This window comes from Amblyomma mixtum, chromosome 3 (assembly GCF_055824585.1).
Source record: "Amblyomma mixtum isolate Tamu chromosome 3, ASM5582458v1, whole genome shotgun sequence".
Classification (NCBI taxonomy): domain Eukaryota; kingdom Metazoa; phylum Arthropoda; class Arachnida; order Ixodida; family Ixodidae; genus Amblyomma; species Amblyomma mixtum.
In genome coordinates, this window is record NC_143014.1 from 93,516,019 (window position 1) to 93,535,988 (window position 19,970).

The following is a 19,970-nucleotide window of genomic DNA, read 5'->3' on the forward strand; positions in this document are numbered from 1 at the left end:
GGACATGCCACGTTGTCTACTACACAGCTTTTTAAACACTTGTAGCAACAGTGTCAGTTTTCTCAGAAGCATGAAACTTTGTTACGATTAGTTTTATGACACACCCAGCACATTAACAGGCATTCTAGCCAAATTATAATTTCGTTGCAGTTGGGCTTTGAAGCATTTTTCATTAATGAGTAAAAAGGAAATGACATTAACTGGGCACTATATGTTTCATCTAAGCTGCCTTCTCAAAAAATAGGGGCATTTTAGAATTTCTATGCAACAAAGTTGGCACAGTGTTCCCATCACACAACAGAAGGCTCATTGCTTGGAAGGCTGGTGGAGAGACACTGTGTAAGAGCCAAGCAAGTTCATTTATGAAGTGCTTTATCATGTGAGGGAAGGCTATTCACGGCTGTTTCTACCATGGCAATATAAGTTCGTGTCACAAATTGCACCAGCAATGTTCTGAAAAATGAGTAATACTGTTTTTCTGTTGCAGCAGTATTCTCTTTGCAAAATAAGATGAATAGTAGTTTTGCGCTGCAGCTTTCAGTGTGCAAGATGACAGCTACGGCTTAGCCTTTTGTCAAGAATACTTTTTCAACTGTCCTAAAAGGCAAGGTGTGTTGCTGGGCGAGTTGGTTGGTGTACATCTTGAGAAAAACAGCACTTGCAGACAAAGGAAACGAGAAGGACACACAACTGCGCTGTTTTTTTTTTTTGTGTGTCCTTCTTGTTCTGGTCCTTTGTCTGCAAGCGCTGTTTTTCTCAAGATGTCCTAAAAGGGCGGTGCACTGTGACAGCACGACACAACAAAGAGGAATGCAGCATGGAGCGACACTTCATACTAATTTTATTGAAGAGCGCATGCCTCTATGAGTGCATCACATGCAGACAAAATGAAATCAAGCAGGGATGACGAAGAAATAAAATTATAGTGAATGCAAGGCAGGTATGAACAAGAAAATGAGTGCACTAATTTCCCAAAGATGAAAAATGTTTGCCAATTGTCAGAAGTTCTCTGTTGAGCAGTGCCAGAGAGGGCGTACTCACACAAGCAGATTCTGAGTAGGGAATGAGGGGCCTGAAATATCTCAATTTCTTAATTGTCGGGTTTAACATTCGGGAGCGGCACATGGGCTATGAGGGACACCATAATGGAGGTCTCTGGATTAATTTACACCACCTGGGGCCCTTTAATGCACGCTGACTTTGCACAGCACATGGCCATCTTTGTATTTTGCCTCCACTGAAATGTGGCCGCTATGGCCGGATCAAACCCACAGCCTTCGTGTAAGCAGTCTAAGAACGCCAGAGCCACTGAGGCGCCGTGGCGGGATGAGTTCTCCATTCCTAGGAGGAAAGTTTTGGGAAAAAGGAATGACTAGAAAAGAAATACCAGAGGCCTGTAGTGTACCGTCAATGGTGCTGCTTGATATGGGATATGATGGCGCACCTTTCTCATGACCATGTGGGCTTCAAGAAAATTAGCAAATGACACTCCTCTTCCCTGCTGTGTCTTGAGCTTGCTATGCTAAAGCACTTTGTCAGAATAGCCTGCCAACTAGCTCATAACATAATCCTAATCCCTCACCTGAAATCTGCCATCTTCAGGCAGGGCCTACAAATGCCAGCACAGTCAAATGCTACTTTCTGGCTGCTCTGCATCTGACACAAGTGTAGCTCCATTATAGCAACAGCATGCATGTGCTTGCACATGTGCACATGCGTTGCATGGTCAACACGTACTTGTGTACATGTTGTGGCAAGCCTCGCACTGCTCACAATGAAGCTCACAGCCACTGCACGATTTGCTAGTTCTTTCCACTGTGTGCTTGAAGTTCACCAAACTTTGTGACTTTACATGCCACTGGCCATCTCCCACTCTCTCAGTACTGGACTTAGAAAGCTCAATCCCCACTTTATGCTTCCTAAATAGGGCAGATTTGCGGTGGTCTGCTCCTCCTTTGACACCTGTTGTAAAGTTTTTCGGATGTGAAATTGAAGAGTACTTTGATTAATGTATCCAATCACCCATTTACCTTGCCACCAAAGTGAGAGTACTTTAGTGCCTTGACTCCAAGTGATTATTTGTTGTTAATCCAATGTACTGCCGATAGCAGTAAGCCCACTGACATGCCCTCTTTGCGTATGTTTTCTCAAAATTTCTGACAAAGCCAAAGGCAATTAAGCTGATGCTCTTTGGAGTGGATACCAAGAAGTGCAGGGAGCAACTGTTGAGACTCAGTCTCATCTGTCCACTTCATCAGAGTGTGCAGCATGTCCCTTGTTGTACTCCTGCAGTCCTTGTTTGTGACTGTATTCAGGTGCGTGCTCCAGTTGTGTAGCACCTGCCAGCTGCAAAGCAGTCGACTCTTCAAGGGACCCATCACCTGCTCCCATGCACTGCCATAAACAGGGGCATCATCAGACATAAATGCCTGACATGGTATTGTGTTTTTTTCTTTGATGGCCTCGAAAAACCTCACCACAGTGCCCGTGTTCACCCTTTTTGAAATCAAGTAGGCACACGGGATACCAAAGGCATCTTGAGAAATTGTGAGCAGGGTTGTCAGTTGGAGTTAGTACTTATTTATGCCATGGGTGGAGTCAGTGCACAGTTTCGTTGCCCCCAATTCATAAAGGAGCTCTCGTTGTGGGAACGTCAGTAATGCTAGCTCAAAGTCACCAACATGACTGTTGGGGTCACCCTTCTTCCTGTAATACAACAGTGGCGACTCATTTTTTGCCCTCATTTCTTCGACCCATAATTCAACACTCTTAAAATCGTCTGGATCTCTCTGCTCTGTTTTTCCAATCCTAAACTTATCTGCAATGTTACGGAGGTCCTTAGTGGTCACAAGTTGCATCCGTGGGCTTGATCCACTTGTACCTGCTCGGATGTTGTGCACAATGGTTTTTTCTGGCACTCCTTCTACTAACCGGCCTGAAAATGGTACAGAAAAAAACTGTTAACATCTCTGGTTCATCTGCCTACAGCCATGTAATAAAGTGACAAATACTTCTGGTCGGATTCCTTCGTCTTCCACTTTGTTCCTTTTCACAGGTGACACACAGTTCATCTTACTTTCATTTCACTTTTGTGGCACTGCAAAGCACACAACAAAATGGTTGTTTCAAAGCCAGATGGACTTTATTTTTATGAGCTTGAGTGTTTAAACTTGCATACTGCAATGCAAAACAGGGAAGTTATATACAGCGTGTTATAAATGCGGAATATAACAGCACTGAAAATGTGGACAAGAAAAGAATAAGGACATGTGCTTCTCATCCTGTCCCATTTCATTCTGCATATTCAAAAAATGCACCGATTCGCCTGACAGCAACCTTTAAAGGAGTAGAGACACCAAATTTTTGAACGCGAACTTTGTTTCTTTGGACTTGTGCACAAGACAATAGTGTGCACGAGTCACAATGTAGAATTCACTTACGCCAGGTGAATAATTTCTAAGTGAATATTTTTCTCATGCTGTTTCAGTTTCAACACCTGAATGACTGCTGCTAAGTCAGAGACAATTGGAGGGCATGCCAGTCATACATAAACTGAAATATAAATGCTGCTTGTTCATTTTTTTTTTTTTTGCGATTTCAACTCTTGTGCAGGCTTGTGTTTTATGTTAGTGGTTTTTGAGGAAAGGAAATGGTGCAGTAACTGCCTCAACCATGCCATGAAGGAAAGAAGGAGTGAAAGAAGCAAGAGAGAAAGGTGCTGTAGTGGAGGGCTCCGTAATAATTTCGACCGCCTGGGGATCTTTGGGCACTGACACTGCGCAGCACATGGGCACCTCTTGCCTCCATCGAAACTCAGCTGCCGCAGCCGGGTTCTAACCCGGGTACTCCAGCTTAGTAGCTGAACACTCAAACCACAGCCGTTCCTGCGAGCGTTACTGATGAAGTGCCAAAACAGCCAAATAATTCTAATTAATGAAAGTTCACTGCAGACGATCTGTCTTATGAGAAAAAACATGGCCCTTATAAAACCATTAGACTGGTGGCGTTGCTTTGATCAGCAACAAAATGCCTACGCTTTTGACAGGCAGCCAAAAAAAGAGGCTAGCATCGAGTGCAACTCTCAGTCATTCAAGACACGTTTCATAGAGCTCAAGCCGACTTCTTACGGATGAAGTTCAACGTCAGCCGATTGAGCTACAGACCTAGGATAGTCAATGAAACCAGCAGAAAAACAAAAGAACAGACATTGGAGTAGTTCAGTGCTAGACGACATTCCTAATTATGTTCAGTTCGAAAGACTGGACCCCTTCCACAATGCATCTCTAAACTAAACGGCATGAAGTTCGTACAGACTGTGCTGTGCATGCAATGTGCCGTGGATCAATTGTTTTTCACCCTTCGATGCGACCAAGTAGGCTCAAGTGAATTGCACTACAGTCAGATACAACTCGAGAACGAAGTGGCAGATGGCCCTTAAAGAAGACCCCCCCCAGTCAATGGCGTCAGCTGATTTTCATCAGTTAACTCAATTAAAGCCATAACTAATCTCCTTTCATCTGCCACCCTCCTGCAGTGCTACCCCCTAGGATTAACCATGACATCATGAGAATCGGTCGAAGCCATTGGATGGCAGGCTTCCTTTGAGGGGCATTGGCCACTGGGTTCTTAAGCTGTGCCCTACTATAACTTCTTCCGCCCCCTCGTTTTGTGGGACATGCCTTCTCCCACTTTACAATAGGCATTTTCGTGTTGTCCCACCTCTTTTGTGCCATAGATGCATCGCAGAAGAATAAAAATCATTGAAATGATCACTCGAGTTAATGAGCAATATCTTCCCCCTAAAATACATTTCTATTGCACTTTCGTCTCCCATTTATGAAAGGTTGGTGGAGTGTAGCTTCTAAACGTTTTCACATTCCGGTACAGTCAACACAGCATGCACAAATGCTTTGTACAAGAGGAGTGGCTAACCTGCAAGCCCTCTGGCATCATCCTGGGACAGCCTTTGGTGGCAGGCCTCATTGAAGTGTCCGTAGTGTTTCTTTTGAAACACTACATATACCTTGCCCTCTTTCTCCATGACCTCTAGAGTAGCAAAGCAGTGTTTGCTGATTTTGCAGCTTCCTTGCCCCTTTTCCTGCCTTTGGCGCTGTTCTATAGGAAGCTCTTCGTACGAGCCGGAATGGTGGCAGTGCAGGTAGCGTTTAAAAACCCTTGGTGCGCATTCCTTCTTTCCTGTAGAAGCTATAAAATGGCAGCAAGTTTTGCTTTCTTCTCCGTCTTTCCAGGTGCAAAATCCTGAAACAGAAAGATTGTAAACATAACTAAGCACTCCACATAGTATTAGTTAATTATTAGTGTGAAAGCACAATTCCGAACGGTAAACCCCGAGCAAGATCCTGCGATGTGTATGTGGGTTTGTGCCAAGAGCATAGCAACGGCGACATAGCAACCACAGCCTCACAGCAGCATTGCAACATAGTTATGACACGATGCCAACATATGATGTTAAGTCCATGACCACTCATGACTAAAAAGAAATTTTTAAAAATTGAGGCGTGAACAAAGGTGGGCTCCATTTTGATAAAAACGTGTACACAATGATAGCACATGAATAACGGCATAAGGCATCCTTAGAAAGCCAACAGTAAAGTAACAAGACAAGGCAATGTTCATGAAATTCTGCTTTTGCACGTTTATAAAATTTCGGCAAAACTTCTCTGTCAATTTTTTGTGTATCACACTACTTTCATTTTTTGAAAAGCAAGGCCAAATTAAAGTTTGTACTTTTTACATACACTAATGAAAAATGCATGTGCTATGGAGTGGGCACATATGCAGTACTCTCGCACTACTACTGGTGCTCTGCCTCTGCCAAGTGCGCATGACAATCACAGATTTAGCTTCAAATTTTTAGCCTTTTGCCTGCAGTGCAAAACTGCATTTCCCAGCTTTTTTATTGTTAAAAATTTATCAGTCATTCGCTTACTGTTTTTTCCTGCTATAGCGCATGGGGAACAATTTTTGGAGAAAATTATTAAGTTCAGGTTAAGTTATTACACGGACTGTTACATGGAAGTATTTCAATTTTACTACACCCTGCAAAAACTCATTCCTGCACAGCAACCTTTTACATGGCCCTGTCCTTTGACCACAAATTCAGGTCAGCGCTGTTGACTTCTAAAGGCAGAACAATGCTGGGCATTCTTCCTACACACTTCTGCATGTTGCGATTGCCATGGCTTCAGTGCTGCTAAGCCAGTGCATGCCGCGACAATGTTGTGTGTCCTGTCGAGACATTGCAGATGCCTGCAACAAAGCATAAGCAAGGCCTGTAGCAGCGAGTCTGCTGCAAGGACCAGTTTTTTTCCTGCAGTGGCCACTTTAAATATGAAAGAGAGTGCACTGCTTGTCACTTTGCTTATGGAGGAGCTAGGACACCAAAAAAAAATTCTGCAGACACACATAAGACTGCTTACCAGCGAGAATGCCAAAGCATTAAAGTGCACAGTCATGCTATGTTGCAGAATGACGAGTAATGAGTGCAAGGCATGACTACGCAACTTTGTACAAACTCTGCACACCTTATGTTACTAGTAAAGTGCTGAGTCATGCTACACTTCAGAATGATTAGGAGTCAAAACTATGACTACCTAAACTTTGTACAAACTATACACCTTACATTACAAATAAGTGCAAAATGACTATGACAAGTCATGGCTTTCAAAGGTTATAGTACGTTACGTTTCACATTTCACTCGAATGCCCGCAAAGGCTACCTCTGCAGATCTGTCGCACTAGACCAAGCCCATTGAAATCTTCATGGTTCCTTTAAAAAACGTGAATGTCATCGCTAAGTTTTTGTGCACAAAACCACGTGCAAGTTTCCCCAGGTGAGTGTAAGCCCGTAAATAAAAAAAAAGAACGCGCTTTGTGTTTACAAACTTAAAATGCGCGCACTCGAAAAGTCAATAAACTGCAACTTTTCAATCGGTAATCTAAGCGCGCGACTGCATCCCGCTTTGGCCCTTTATTGCTTTAATCACAGCGTGCGTGCATGCAGACTTCGTTTCTTACCTTTGTTAGAGTCGAAGACTAGATTCTCCACCTCTTCCTCGAAGTCGTGGTGCCGTCGCAGGTCACGAAGGGCGACAAAATGCTTCGGACGTAAGTCGCACAAGAACGGCCGTGCCTTACTACATGCTGTTGTGACTGGGAGAAGGATGCATGGGCCTGCCTACTGGCTGGAGCCGAGCCACCACCGCTGCCGCGTGCAGATAGAGGAGAGATCAGAGGAAAGAGAAAAAGAAAAGACGCGTCGCAGCAACAACCGCGTCCTTCCCCATGAATATCCTTGGTGGGTGTTTTTAAATTACTAGTATTGAAGAACGCCTTGTCGCAAACCGCTGAAGCAACGCCATCGCACGTGTCCGTCTCCATGCTCAAGGCAAAAAAATAAAAAAAACAAGCGAGCAAGAAATGCACCTTGGGATACCTTGGGATATTGAGCAAGGATTTTCAAGAAGAGTTGAGATTTTCCCTGTCGGTTGAAGCGCCGTGTTCCCCAAAAGTCCCCACAGAGTGACGTAGAGTAGAGCAGTGACGTCTGTTCTCGGTTGGCCAATCGCAACGAGGATCACCTTCCTCTGAATACGCCCTCCGGAAAAACTGAGGGAGAAAACGACTTCAAAACACTCGGCTTGCGAACGCTGGCCGTGTGACGTCATGCTCCCTCCTTAGTTTTTTTTCCTCCATGTACGAGGTGGTTACAAGGTCGTTAGAGGGGTATGGATGGGAATCATGGTACCGGGCCTCACATTTGGAAATGCAGTCCTGTGCATGAAATCGGAAGTACAGTCAGGGCTAGAGGTCAGACAAAGAAGTGTAGGAAGGCTAGCATTGGGAGCCCATGGGAAAACTCCGAATGAGGGAGTCCAGGGAGATATGGGTTGGGCGTCGTTCGAGGTTCGGGAGGCCATCAGCAAACTGAAATATGATCAGAGACTAACTCAAATTGAGGAAACAAGGTGGGCAAGTATCTGTACATGAAAAGTATTAGCACAAAATGGACTAATAGAACCCAAAAGCTAAGAACGAAGTATTTAGGGGTGAGGGATGGGACGCAACAAAATACTAACGTGAAAGCGGAGGTAAAGGAGACGGAAAGAAAGATGTGGAAAGAAAGAAATGCAGACACGAAAACAGGACATCAAAAAAGAGCGATTATTCGATCGGGGCAGTTCACTGCTTTTTGAGGCTAGGACAGGCACTCTGAGAACAAAACGTATAGGTCCAAATTTGAAGAAGTGTATATTTTGTGCTCTGCTTGTAAAACCATAGAGCACTTGGTTCTGATCATAGGTGCGCAGAACTCCGCCCAGCCCTCCCAGAGGGGGCAGCAACCATGGCAGCAACGGCCATAGAGATAGCGCTGGGATTTACTGGTATATTACTGGTACAGTGAACTAGAATTCTAGTTCACTATAATTACTGGGGAGGACGGGCGGGTGGATGGGAAAAGCGTGACATTGACGAAGGGGAGGTTGGAGGATTGGTGGCGGAAATCAAGGGAGGGGTGAATTTCGAGGGGAAAAGGATAGACAGATTAGATATTGTAAGAGCGAAAGGGAAAGAAAGGGAACAGAAAAATAAATTAACAATGGGGGAAGTATAGGCTAGGTGGCGAAAGCTACCGCCCGGTACAAAGGGTAAAGCCGTTATCATCCATCCGGGGCAGGTTGGAGGATTGGTGGCGGAAATCAAGGGAGGGGTGAATTTGGAGGGGAAAAGGCATGGGAAAAGGATAGACAAACTAGACATTGTAAGAGCGAAAGGGAAAGAAAGGGAAAAGAAAAAGAAATTAACAATGGGGGAAGTATAGGCTAGGTGCCGAAAGCTACCGCCCGGTACAAAGGGTAAAGACATTATCATCCATCCATCCATGCATCGGGTAGGTAGTCGCGAAAAAACAAATGCTGAACGCTGGAAGTGCTAAAAGTGCGCGGTAGCAGAAAGCGCCGTCTGCGCATAAACATTGATGCGTGGCCTTTGGGCTTTCTTCAACCACTTCAGCGCGCATACTTTCGCGCTTCCGCTTAGGGTACAGCCGTCAGCCCAAGGCTGCAGTGGTTTCGCGTGCCACGCGACAGGTCTCGCGGTTTTCCGCGAGAACTGTGCACCTGCTGCGGTGACAGTCCGCACGCTGACGATGCCTGTGCAGAGATAAAGCTGGTACGAGCCAGAGCGGCAGAACCGTCGAGATGCCAGCGTCACCGACGCCCCCGAGGACGACTGGGATGTTAAAGGCTGTGATTCTGATCGGAGGCCCTCAAAAGGGCACCCGATTTCGACCACTGTCGTTCGACATTCCCAAGCCGCTGTTCCCGGTGGCTGGTCGCCCGATGATGCAACACTTGGTCGAAGCGTGCTGTGGCCTGCCGGGTGTGCGAGAGATCTTGCTGATCGGGTTCTACCCTGCCGACGATGCGGACCTGACGGGATTTGTGAAGAGCGCTAGCCGCGAGTACGGCTTGCCTGTGCGCTATTTGCAGGAATACGCGGCCCTGGGCACGGCGGGCGGCATCCACCACTTCCGTGACCAGATTCGCCGAGGGGACCCAGAGGCCTTTTTCTTGATTCACGGTGATGTGTGCGGTCACTTTCCGCTGGCAGAGATGCTAGCCTTCCACCGGTCGCTGCCCAAAAGCAACTTGGTCACCGTGTTGGCTACAGAAGCTACACGCCAACAGTCACTGAGCTACGGCTGCATCGTCGAAGACAAAACGACGCATCAGGTGCTGCACTACGTGGAGAAGCCGTCCACATTCGTCAGCGCCGTTATCAACTGCGGAGTCTACCTATGCAGCCCAGACGTGTTCCAGAGAACCGGTGCCGCGCTGCGCGACCGGCACGCTCTAGAAGGCGACCACTTAGACGCCCTCAGCCTGGAGCACGACGTGCTGGCGCCGCTAGCTGCTGCCGGCCGACAGCTACACGTCTTCCAGACAAGTCACTGGTGGAGCCAGCTCAAGACGGCCGGTTCAGCCATATATGCCAATAGGCACTACCTCGAGCTGTACCGTCTTGAGCACCCGGAACGCCTGGCGCGCCCGGGACCCGAGGGACCCACCATTCTGGGCGACGTGTTCGTGCACCCATCGGCCAGCGTAGACCCGACTGCGACACTGGGACCTAATGTATCCGTCGGCCCTGGGGCGCGCATAGGCGCCGGTGTGCGCATCCGCGAATCGCTTGTGCTAGCCAACGCCACTGTCTGCGACCACGCGCTAGTTCTTCACTCCATTGTGGGCTTGGACAGCTCAGTGGGCGCCTGGAGCCGTGTGGAAGGCACGCCCTGCGATCCAAACCCAGACCGCCCCTTTGCCAAAATGGAGAATGTGCCACTTTTCAATGCTGACGGCCGTCTGAATCCCTCAATTACAGTGCTTGGCTGCCACGTTAGTGTGCCTCCTGAAGTCATCGTGCTCAACTCCATAGTGCTGCCTCATAAAGACCTGGCACAAAGCTACAAGAATGAAATAATTCTCTAGTAGACACTCCTGCCAGCATCTGCGCACTCAGTGCGGAGAGTTTTCTATTGACAATAAAAGCATTTGCTAACAACATCACGTTTATTACTTCGAGTAAAATTTCTTCAAAAGGTACAAACAAACAGTAACGGAACACTTTGGCTTGTGTAGCGGCAGAAATGGAACTGAACACTGCAGTCGTTGCAAAGTCAACACCACTCCACTTTACACAACAGGCTGCATGAGACTTGGCTGGATTTCTTCCACTGCAAGTGGCAACACGCAGCGTTTTGCTTTTTGATACTGTCCTGTAAAATGCAGTAGCCTAAGATGACTATGGCAGGACCTTGTGAATTTCTTCAGCTGATGTGAAGTTCCAAACACTGAAAAATCAAAGGCTGGTGTTTAATCCTTTACTACACATGAAAGATTGATATTTTCAGAAATTCTGTACAGCGCTTGGAATGATTTAGTTGCAAAGAATTTCAGCTTTTCTCGAGAACTCTTCCTTCGTAACTCATGTGGACATAAATACAATGTTTTGTAGACTCTCGCACCCCTCGAAAACTTTTGTTTTACGAACAGATTGCATCTAATACCATGTCTAATGCAAGTCCACCAACCAGTCACTATATTATTTAGCTAGGCTGGTAAAACATCTTCATGTAAGAACTCGCTCAAGTATGATCTTATAGCAATGAAAAATGATGGTTCATGTTAACGAGACTGCATTTTTTCTCTGTCCCTAAACTGCTCAACTTAATAGATTTCAGCTTAATACAGGAAGTCTTAAAAGGAGTCTACTGTTACGCACCTTCAGGCAGACTGCAACTACATCGCAAATATTCTACTGTTACTGTTGGATGTGCGTTGGCATGGAAACACCTCTAGTGCTTAAATATGAGTCGTGCATGCACTGAGCTAAAGAGAATAACCTCAAAGAACTACTAGACCTCACCTTTTTATCGAATGACAAAAGCTATCAATATTTCTTGTGCATTAAAACTGCACAGAAAATATAGCAGAAAAAACATAGTATTCAATGAAACACAGCAAAAGTTGCAGTCATATAAGGTACATTCTTGGTGAAAAGTCTTCAGGCCAAAGGCTTTTTGCTTGAGCAGCATAATGGAGCCATCATGGCAACAACAAAGACCAAAGGGCCCTGAAATGCTAGCAGAAGGTTTGTATTCGCAGTACAGAAGCTTGCTGCTTGTCTTGTGCTTTGAATGATCCTCTACTTGGAGCCTTCAAGCAACATTCGTTTTATCACAAGGGTGCACTGTGGCCTGAAGACTTTTGGGGGGGGGGGGGGGGGGGGGGGGGGGGTACATAACTGGCAAATACAATGCAGTTGCTAAAAAACAAAATGGTAAAAACATAACCGCTCCATCATGCTGAGATGAAGTCACATTAATCTCTAGCTTGATATGCAAGTGATAGCATTGTAATGAAACCTTCAAAAGTTAAGCTGTGTCAACAAGCAAAATAAGATGTGCCAACAGGTATGCTATGTGCACTCTCCATATTGTAAAAGCCAAAATAAACTTCAGCATAAAGTTCTTAAAGCTCTATGAACAATGACTTATGCACTACCAACAAAACCAAAAGGGCTGACTAAACATTACAGTTTAACTCTCACATTACACACATCTGCTAAAAGTGGGAACTGTGTTAGTCAAATGTTTAGGGGAATCCCACAAGGCGGAGTAGATTTGTAATAAGGGAGTAATTACTCATTGGCATCCACCCGAGCGCAGCCATACGGCTACACAGGAAAGCTATACAGCTTTCTCAGAAACTTCGTAGCTAAAGAAAAATTCGTCCTGGTCCGGGGTTCGAACCCAAGACCACTGCTTCACCGGAGCAGTCGCTCTACCAATTGAGCTAACCAGGACGGCAAGCTTATGGTAGGACGAGAGCGAATTGATCAATAACTAGAAGAGGGAACTGTGTTAGTCAAATGTTTAGGGGAATCCCCCAAGGCAGAGTAGATTTGTAATAAGGGAGTAATTACTCATTGGCATCCACCCGAGCGCAGCCATACGGCTACAAAGGAAAGCTATACAGCTTTCTCAGAAACTTCGTAGCTAAAGAAAAATTCGTCCTGGTCCGGGGTTCGAACCCAAGACCACCGCTTCACCGGAGCAGTCGCTCTACCAATTGAGCTAACCAGGACGCTACCAGGAGCTAACCAGGCTAACCAATACGAAGTTTCTGAGAAAGCTGTATAGCTTTCCTTTGTAGCCGTATGGCTGCGCTCGGGTGGATGCCAATGAGTAATTACTCCCTTATTACAAATCTACTTTGCCTTGGGGGATTCCCCTAAACATTTGACTAACACAGTTCCCACTTCTAGTTATTGATCAATTCGCTCTCGTCCTACCATAAGCTTGCCGTCCTGGTTAGCTCAATTGGTAGAGCGACTGCTCCGGTGAAGCGGTGGTCTTGGGTTCGAACCCCGGACCAGGACGAATTTTTCTTTAGCTACGAAGTTTCTGAGAAAGCTGTATAGCTTTCCTTTGTAGCCGTATGGCTGCGCTCGGGTGGATGCCAATGAGTAATTACTCCCTTATTACAAATCTACTCCGCCTTGGGGGATTCCCCTAAACATTTGACTAACACAGTTCCCACTTCTAGTTATTGATCAATTCGCTCTCGTCCTACCATAAGCTTGCCGTCCTGGTTAGCTCAATTGGTAGAGCGACTGCTCCGGTGAAGCGGTGGTCTTGGGTTCGAATCCCGGACCAGGGCGAATTTTTCTTTAGCTACGAAGTTTCTGAGAAAGCTGTATAGCTTTCCTTTGTAGCCGTATGGCTGCGCTCGGGTGGATGCCAATGAGTAATTACTCCCTTATTACATCTGCTAATGGTGAAATAAAAGAACAAGTTCTACTCTTACAAGACAGACTGCAAAATACTAAATATCTAGTATCTTAGCTAGTACCTTTGCTCAACTCCAATCTGGACATTTTTGTTCTCAATCAGTGCCTCAAATATCTGCTGTTTCACTAGTATTTTATTGCTAGCACCAGCCAGCTGGTGTGCAGATAAGTTTAATAAAATTGGATTGAAGTTGTCAGGGCAGAGAACATCAGCTCTAACCCCACATTCTGGGTTGACGTTTTCAGGACTCGGCTCCAGCACATGCGAACTGGCATAAGGAGTAGACAAGAACAAAATGAAAAGCTAGGGTAGGCATCACTCCTGTCCAATTAGACGTAAACGCACACTGCACAAATGCACTGATGAGAGAGGCATGCTCATTGTCAATCATTTTGGAATGCAGCACACCATTAATGTATGGCACCCCTGCTTGCTTTCATAGCTTTGACAAATGTGAAACATTACTAGAGCTAAAAGAAAGCACCATTAATTCACTTCACTATACTTCAAATGTACCAGACAGTGGAATTCACATGATGGGCTGTAATTAAAAGAAAAAAGCACCAAACCCACTAGTGAAACAGTAACTGCATTGATTCCTAAGCCTTGTTAAACAATGTTCATCATAAAAATGTATTTCACAGACCAGTAAGGTAAACGACACAAAAACCAATCTCAAGGCTTAAACACAATACTATGGCAATAGCAGATATGCATAACAAAGCAAGATACTACTGCCCTGCACAGGGCTCAGATCAACAAAAGGTATGAACCACATTATTTTTCATTATTTACTTGAATAATGGACAAGCAGAACACACACACAAACTGTATGGGCTGCCAACAGACAAGTGGGGGTTTTGATGACAAAACTGGAGTATGAACATATGCAATGACGCAAACATTTAAATATGGAATATTAAAACATTTACAGTTATCATCCTGGCTACAGCAAGAAAGTGCTTGTTCATATGTACATAATGGCTAAATATGCCAAAAAAAATGCAACAATATGCAGGGGCACTTGTCTGCCAGTAAGAAGTCTCCGGGTTGCAAGCCAAGTTCCCTGCCATTCAGTCACGGAGGCTAAGTGCTTTCTCCTTTCTTTCTCGGCAGGCAGATGGTCAGTTGCTGCTAGGCCCATTTGCTGCAATGGAGATGCACACACTCTGTTGAATTCCATGTCACAACAAAAGAAAACTGATCAGGTTAACCACACCGAAGACGCACTGATGTCTTGGCAGTCTGGTTTGTCTCATGTCATGCTTGTGAATGGGGACTGATTGGTTTATTAGGGTTTAACGTCCCAAAGCGACTCAGGCTATGAGGGACGCCGTAGTGAAGGGCTCCGGAAATATCGACCCCCTGGAATTATTTAACATGCACTGACATCGCGCAGTACACGGGCCTCTAGAATTTCTCCTCCAAAGAAATTCAACCGCCGCGGTCGGGATCGAACCAGTGTTTTTCGGGTCAGCAGCTGAGCGCCATAATCACTGAGCCACCGCGGCGGTGAATGGGGACTGAGAGAAACGTCTTTGTTGATTAACTAAACACCAGTGGATGCTTAAAACAGTGCATGTTTCATGCCTTCAAAGAGAGATTAACCATAATTGCTTAGAGGTCCCTACGGGTATGTCCACACTGCTTACCCATATGCTAACATTAGTTGGGCCTTAGCAGCATCACAGAAGAGTCATTTCAGACATTAGTTGGGCTAAGTTCTACGCCAGTTACATTTCTAAAATTCATAGTGCTTTCTGGCTTTGCTTTCTGAATATGCAGTGCCATCTCTTAAAGCCTCCTCCAGCACCCATTCGTTTTTAGCTATTTTTTAAATTTAGCAACGAAAACGGAATTGAGCAGTAATCTGATACAGAACAACTTTGGCAACAAGAACTCAAGTCCAGAGCCACGTAATACATTGATTTCGGCTAATTGGTTCATAATTGTAAAGATATTGAAGAAGGCGCAAAAGGGGCCACAGCAGCTGATTGTACCATCATGTAGGAGGTACTACACCAGTTTAGACCTCCTCCCTCGGAGTTGGAAAGACTGCATTCAGAGACTGTGACGACATGTGACGACATTTGAATTTATTCTCATGGCAGTGAACCTTATAAAAAGCCCTCCACTGGAAGGTTCACTCATCAGTTCTGAGGTGGTGAGAGTGTAAGGCGGAAGTAAACTCCAGGTACATTAATTCATGTCTCAAACACAACAAATGCACACGTTTCTGGTGCAGATTCAACTAAGAGCACATTAAAAATTGCCAGAAAAAGGACAAATAAATCTACTTCTGCAATATGTTTGGAGCATGCAGCCATAGTTTTGTGGAGAACTAGTTATTTTTCTCACTGCACTACGTGCACCTTCTTTTCAAAGCTTGAAAAGAGGCTGAGGACAGTATAGCAAGGAATGAAAAGGAAAAGTATAACTTTAAAGCATAAAAGGACAGCAGAAAAAATAATATGCGTTCATGATATGAAATTCTAGCAGAAAGACTCAGGTGAGACACTGCAACACAAAGAACAGGTGACTAGCTGTCTATTATAATAGTGTGATAGAGCTATAGTCAGATACAACTTAAGAAGGCAGCGGCTTTTCCCCGTCAAAGGACCCCCTTCCAGCCAGTGGCGTCAGCCGATTCTCATGACCCTGCTAGTGTCACAAAGCAGGGAGTGGTAGATAAAAAGGTGATAGTCCCCTCCCTCCAGAGTCTGGGATAGACCCCTCTCTCCATTGTGGCACCGCTCCCTGCGTTGTCACCCTAGCAGGGTCCTGAGAATTGGCCGACACCATTGGCTGGAGGGGGATCCTTTGACGGGGAAAAGCCGCTGCCTTCTTAAGTTGTATCCGGCTATAGTGAATACCAAGGGCGGCAGGAAAGGAAAAGGTAGCCTAGGAGATGGCAGAGGATCACGTTGAATGATGAGGTTACAGAATTCGCAGTAATACAGGATTATTGCAGACAGTGCAAAACAGATTTAATAGCAGTTCACTAGAAAAGGCTCAGCAGAAGAAGACACAGTGGAGTGTAAAAAAGAACAAGCAAACAAAGTAACTGCGCCAAAGTCGCACGATCGTCAAAACTATAGTTTTTATTAACAGGCATTCAAAATGCACAGCAGCAAACGTGCACTTAGTGGTGGGCCATGGAGTTACCCGGAAAGTCTGATGTGATAGGTATTTAATAATCTCCCTTCACTCACTGCAAGCCCTCCCATTGCTTTTTCACAAAGTGCCACTTTGTTTAAGAGTCTTGTTGGAACGTGTCTAGCTTGCTGTTCGTTGCTTTTGCCGTTGTTTCTGCATGGAGCATTCTGAACAAACAGAAACTGGCTCATATAACGTATACACTCGACTAAGGGCTGCACTTCTTTTTCCATGATATTGATGAGGTTCGGTCCTTATATGGAAACAAAATTTTTAAGTTCAATTTTAAAACTGTATTCTGAGGAAACTACTTTGATGTACCTTACAGTCTGATGCTATATCTATCACCTAGTTGCAGATACTTTTAAGGTGCTTCATCACCATTGCTGCCGCCATTGATCAGGCCTGGCTTCCCACCACCTTCGCAAATTTTTTTTTATTTTATTTTATTTATTCATACTGTTAACCCTCTGCATGAGGGTCATTACAGGGAGGGAAACATATACAGACACAAGTGCAATTCTCTTTGCTAAAAAAAGAAACACTCAAATGCACAGAATTACAGATTTGCACAGCGATCTTCCAGGAACGCGTTCACACCTATCACAAATTTGTCTACATCTGTTTGGTCCACAACGTCACTTGGTGGTTGATTCCAAATTTCTACAGCATCGGGAAAAAAGGAGTAGCGATAGACATCAGTACATGTAATAATAGGCTGTAATACCTTACTGTGATTTTTCCGAGGGCAACGCTTCAGGGGAGGTGTAACATAGTGATGTTTATTAACTTTGACTTTATCATTCATTATCAGAAAAAAAAGTTTCAATTTCTGCTTTGTTCTTCTTACTTCTAGTGATTCTAACTGACACTCTTTTAGCATTGCTGTGACTGAATCAGTGCGGCGGTATTTAGAGCATATAAAACGTGCTGACATCCTTTGCAATCTTTCCAGTTTCCGTTTTAAACCCTTTTGATGAGGACTCCACACTGCACTTGCGTACTCTATGATTGGCCGCACGAATGTCTTGTACGCAATCAATTTAATTTCTCTAGTCGCATTCGGCAACTTCCTCATCATATCACCTTAGGTTCCATTCACTGATTTAAAATTCCTGCAGCTTTAAAATTTTTAACAGCAATATCCGGGGACACTGCATGCCATTAATTAAAAATCCATTACCAGAAAACCTGAAGCCATCCTGTCGGCATCTGAATTATACTTTAAATGGCACAAAATGGTGCACGCCACACGGCGCTGTACATAAGTGCAGCACATTTTATTGATTGCATGTTTTCTTCTTTAAAACAATGCATTAGACATTATAATACACGGATCACCGTATGGTATTTGCCTACAACCACTATCAGCAGTTATATTGCCTTTTTTTGTGCCTCACATGACCTAAAGTTCAACAACACACTACACCCACCGTTCAGTTGATGAAACTGAAATCGAAACAGCGTCAAGAAGAAGTTTATTTAGCACTCACAGGTGAATACCACAGGGTGCTCCATGTATACCAATGTCTGAAGCATCGTTTGAAAGAAGAAAACACAAAAGCAAAAGTTTGGTGTCTATAGTCCTTTCACGCCCACGGTTCTCAATACAGTAGAATCTCGATGATATGACCTCGGTCGATACGAATCTCAGGATACGAATTTGCAAGTGTGCAATGGGGAGAAACTCCGATATTACGTACAACCCTCCCGCACCACTGCGGATGATATGAATGCGCAAGCCGTGACCACACCTTCGTTATAGTTGCACAACATGCGTCGCGAGTAGCGAGCAGCAGTGCGCGGCCTGACATCGCAACCGCCAGTCACGTGGTATGCGCCGCGAGCAGTGAGTGGCGGTGCATGACCAGCACAGCACCGACGTCGCGAGTCAGCGACGGTGCACAGTCCATTACTATCGAATTATTTTACTATCAGATGTTACTACTGAATTCAAGAGTTAGTTCAATTGTGCATTTTCAGTCATTTCTCTGCTGCCTTACATGCCTCTGCAGAGCAAAACACTCCACTCTTCGCCAAATGTCATCTGCAAGCTTAGTGCTGTTCACCGTCATCACTCCTTATCAGCAGTTACTTGGTTAACTACGTTTTTCCACAGCATGTGTAAGCGTCATGCATAAGCATCACAAAAAAATGTTATTTTCTGTCTACGGCAACGGTTCAGAGGCAGTTCCATTGCTGCAGTCAGCACGCAGACCATGTGATGCCCTACTCGTTCAACACGGTGGACCCAGAGCAAGAGCCCAATGAAAACATGACAACCAGGTTTTTAAAAATAAATTTCAATTTGCGTTTGTGTCTGATGGTTTCAACATTTAACTACGCCGGCTTTTTAAATGGCGATATCATTTCTTTTGACAAGCACAGCTGTATGTATGACCATATGTGCATTAATTGCTGTTAAATCTACTGAGGGTGCCAACAAAATGGCCAAAATGTAATTTAAGTGACTTCTGACCCCACACGATTGCTACATTATACCACAAAAAAAAAAGGGTAATTCATTCCTACAATCTAATATTTGCAAAAACAAACCAAAAACCGCATTCTGAAATAAACGGAAAAAAAATTCACCGAATTTAAAAAATGAAAACCAAAACGTGCAACCCCCTAAACATACGCAATGATTCAATACATCAGGGTTCGATATAGCTGGGATCAACCGTATCTACAGTCACCTACTGCAAATTTGGGCCTCTAATTTTTCGGACATACTTGATTATTCAAATTTTGCACAGCCCTGCCATATGCCCCATAGAGCCAATGTATAAGAGCGAATGGGCTTCTCACAATAAGAGCGTCTCACAAGATGTTTGCAGCACTATGAAAGATAGAGCTCTCTTGTCCAATCGGGATGGCGCACACTACATTAGTGTGTTCCTACGTGCCTGTCGCCCCACGAATTGTTTACAGGTGGCTCCATCCATGTGAAGGAAGGCGTACTAGTAGTCAGCTTCTTTCTACCTCTAGCAGGTGGCACTTGATGTCTTTTAATTCTTTCATCTGTTTGTTTTTGGATAGGCGGACGCCGTTCCAAAGGGACTGACCCCACTTTTTCTTTTTTTTTTGTCCCACCTGTTCGTATCAGTTCCTCTATTGTCACGTCACAGTTATTTTCAATGTTCCTATCATGTGTACATAAATTTATTTATTCCAGCATTGTCACTGCACTATTAAGCTTGGTCGAATGCAGGCCGGGGCAGCCGAATGTCGATGGTGGCGAAATGCAAGACAACCCCATGCGCTGAGCGAAAGTCAACGCACAAGCAGTCAAAATTAATCCGGAGCCCTCCGCTACGGCATCTGTCATATCTCATGAGAGACGGTTTACTCTCACTGCGACAGTACTGAATGGTACCGACTTTTGCGCGCTCGTTAGCACGTTAATGGGGCTCATCTCATCATCCTCATCACAACT

General features: G+C 44.8%; 3 protein-coding genes across 7 annotated transcripts in view; 1 reads left to right on the forward strand and 2 right to left on the reverse strand.

Moving 5' to 3' along the window:
- Nucleotides 1-824: 824 nt before the first annotated feature.
- On the reverse strand, nt 825-7,531 carry LOC149350968 (uncharacterized). Of its 3 annotated transcripts, XR_016290478.1 has the most exons (4): nt 7,039-7,531; nt 4,933-5,259; nt 3,012-3,097; nt 825-2,935 (listed from the first exon to the last, which is right to left on the reverse strand). XR_016290478.1 is itself a non-coding variant. In XM_089580143.1 (3 exons), exons 2-3 carry the CDS (start codon nt 5,039-5,041, stop codon nt 2,571-2,573), a joined length of 474 nt encoding a protein of 157 aa, XP_089436269.1. In that variant the 5' UTR covers nt 5,042-5,259; nt 7,039-7,529; the 3' UTR covers nt 825-2,570. The 3 variants fall into 3 exon arrangements, 1 of the variants encoding a protein (XP_089436269.1); XR_016290477.1 differs by having other exon boundaries at nt 825-3,097; nt 7,039-7,526; XM_089580143.1 differs by lacking the exon at nt 3,012-3,097 and having other exon boundaries at nt 7,039-7,529.
- Nucleotides 7,532-8,888: 1,357 nt separating this feature from the next.
- On the forward strand, nt 8,889-10,584 carry Gmppa (GDP-mannose pyrophosphorylase A). The gene has a single exon (XM_089580144.1). It carries the CDS (start codon nt 9,222-9,224, stop codon nt 10,509-10,511), a length of 1,290 nt encoding a protein of 429 aa, XP_089436270.1. The 5' UTR covers nt 8,889-9,221; the 3' UTR covers nt 10,512-10,584.
- A 2,719-nt stretch (nt 10,585-13,303) lies between these two features.
- The window catches only part of dnk (deoxynucleoside kinase), a 53,683-nt gene continuing 47,016 nt past the window's right edge, over nt 13,304-19,970 (reverse strand). For all 3 annotated transcript variants that reach the window (XM_089580148.1, XM_089580146.1, XM_089580145.1), the window contains one exon: nt 13,304-14,522. In XM_089580148.1, coding sequence (XP_089436274.1) covers nt 14,500-14,522 — 23 coding nt within the window. In that variant the 3' untranslated portion in view covers nt 13,304-14,499. The remainder of the gene's footprint in view (nt 14,523-19,970) is intronic.

What these genes read in the sequence shown, in the direction of transcription:
- Gmppa (XM_089580144.1), top strand. Translation starts at nt 9,222, where the DNA reads ATGCCAGCGTCACCGACGCCCCCGAGGACGACTGGGATGTTAAAGGCT.
- LOC149350968 (XM_089580143.1), bottom strand. Translation starts at nt 5,041, where the DNA reads ATGGAGAAAGAGGGCAAGGTATATGTAGTGTTTCAAAAGAAACACTAC. An exon ending in TGATGCCAGAGGGCTTGCAG is followed by an intron (nt 2,936 to 4,932) that starts GTTAGCCACTCC and finishes TACCATTTTCAG; the next exon opens with GCCGGTTAGTAGAAGGAGTG.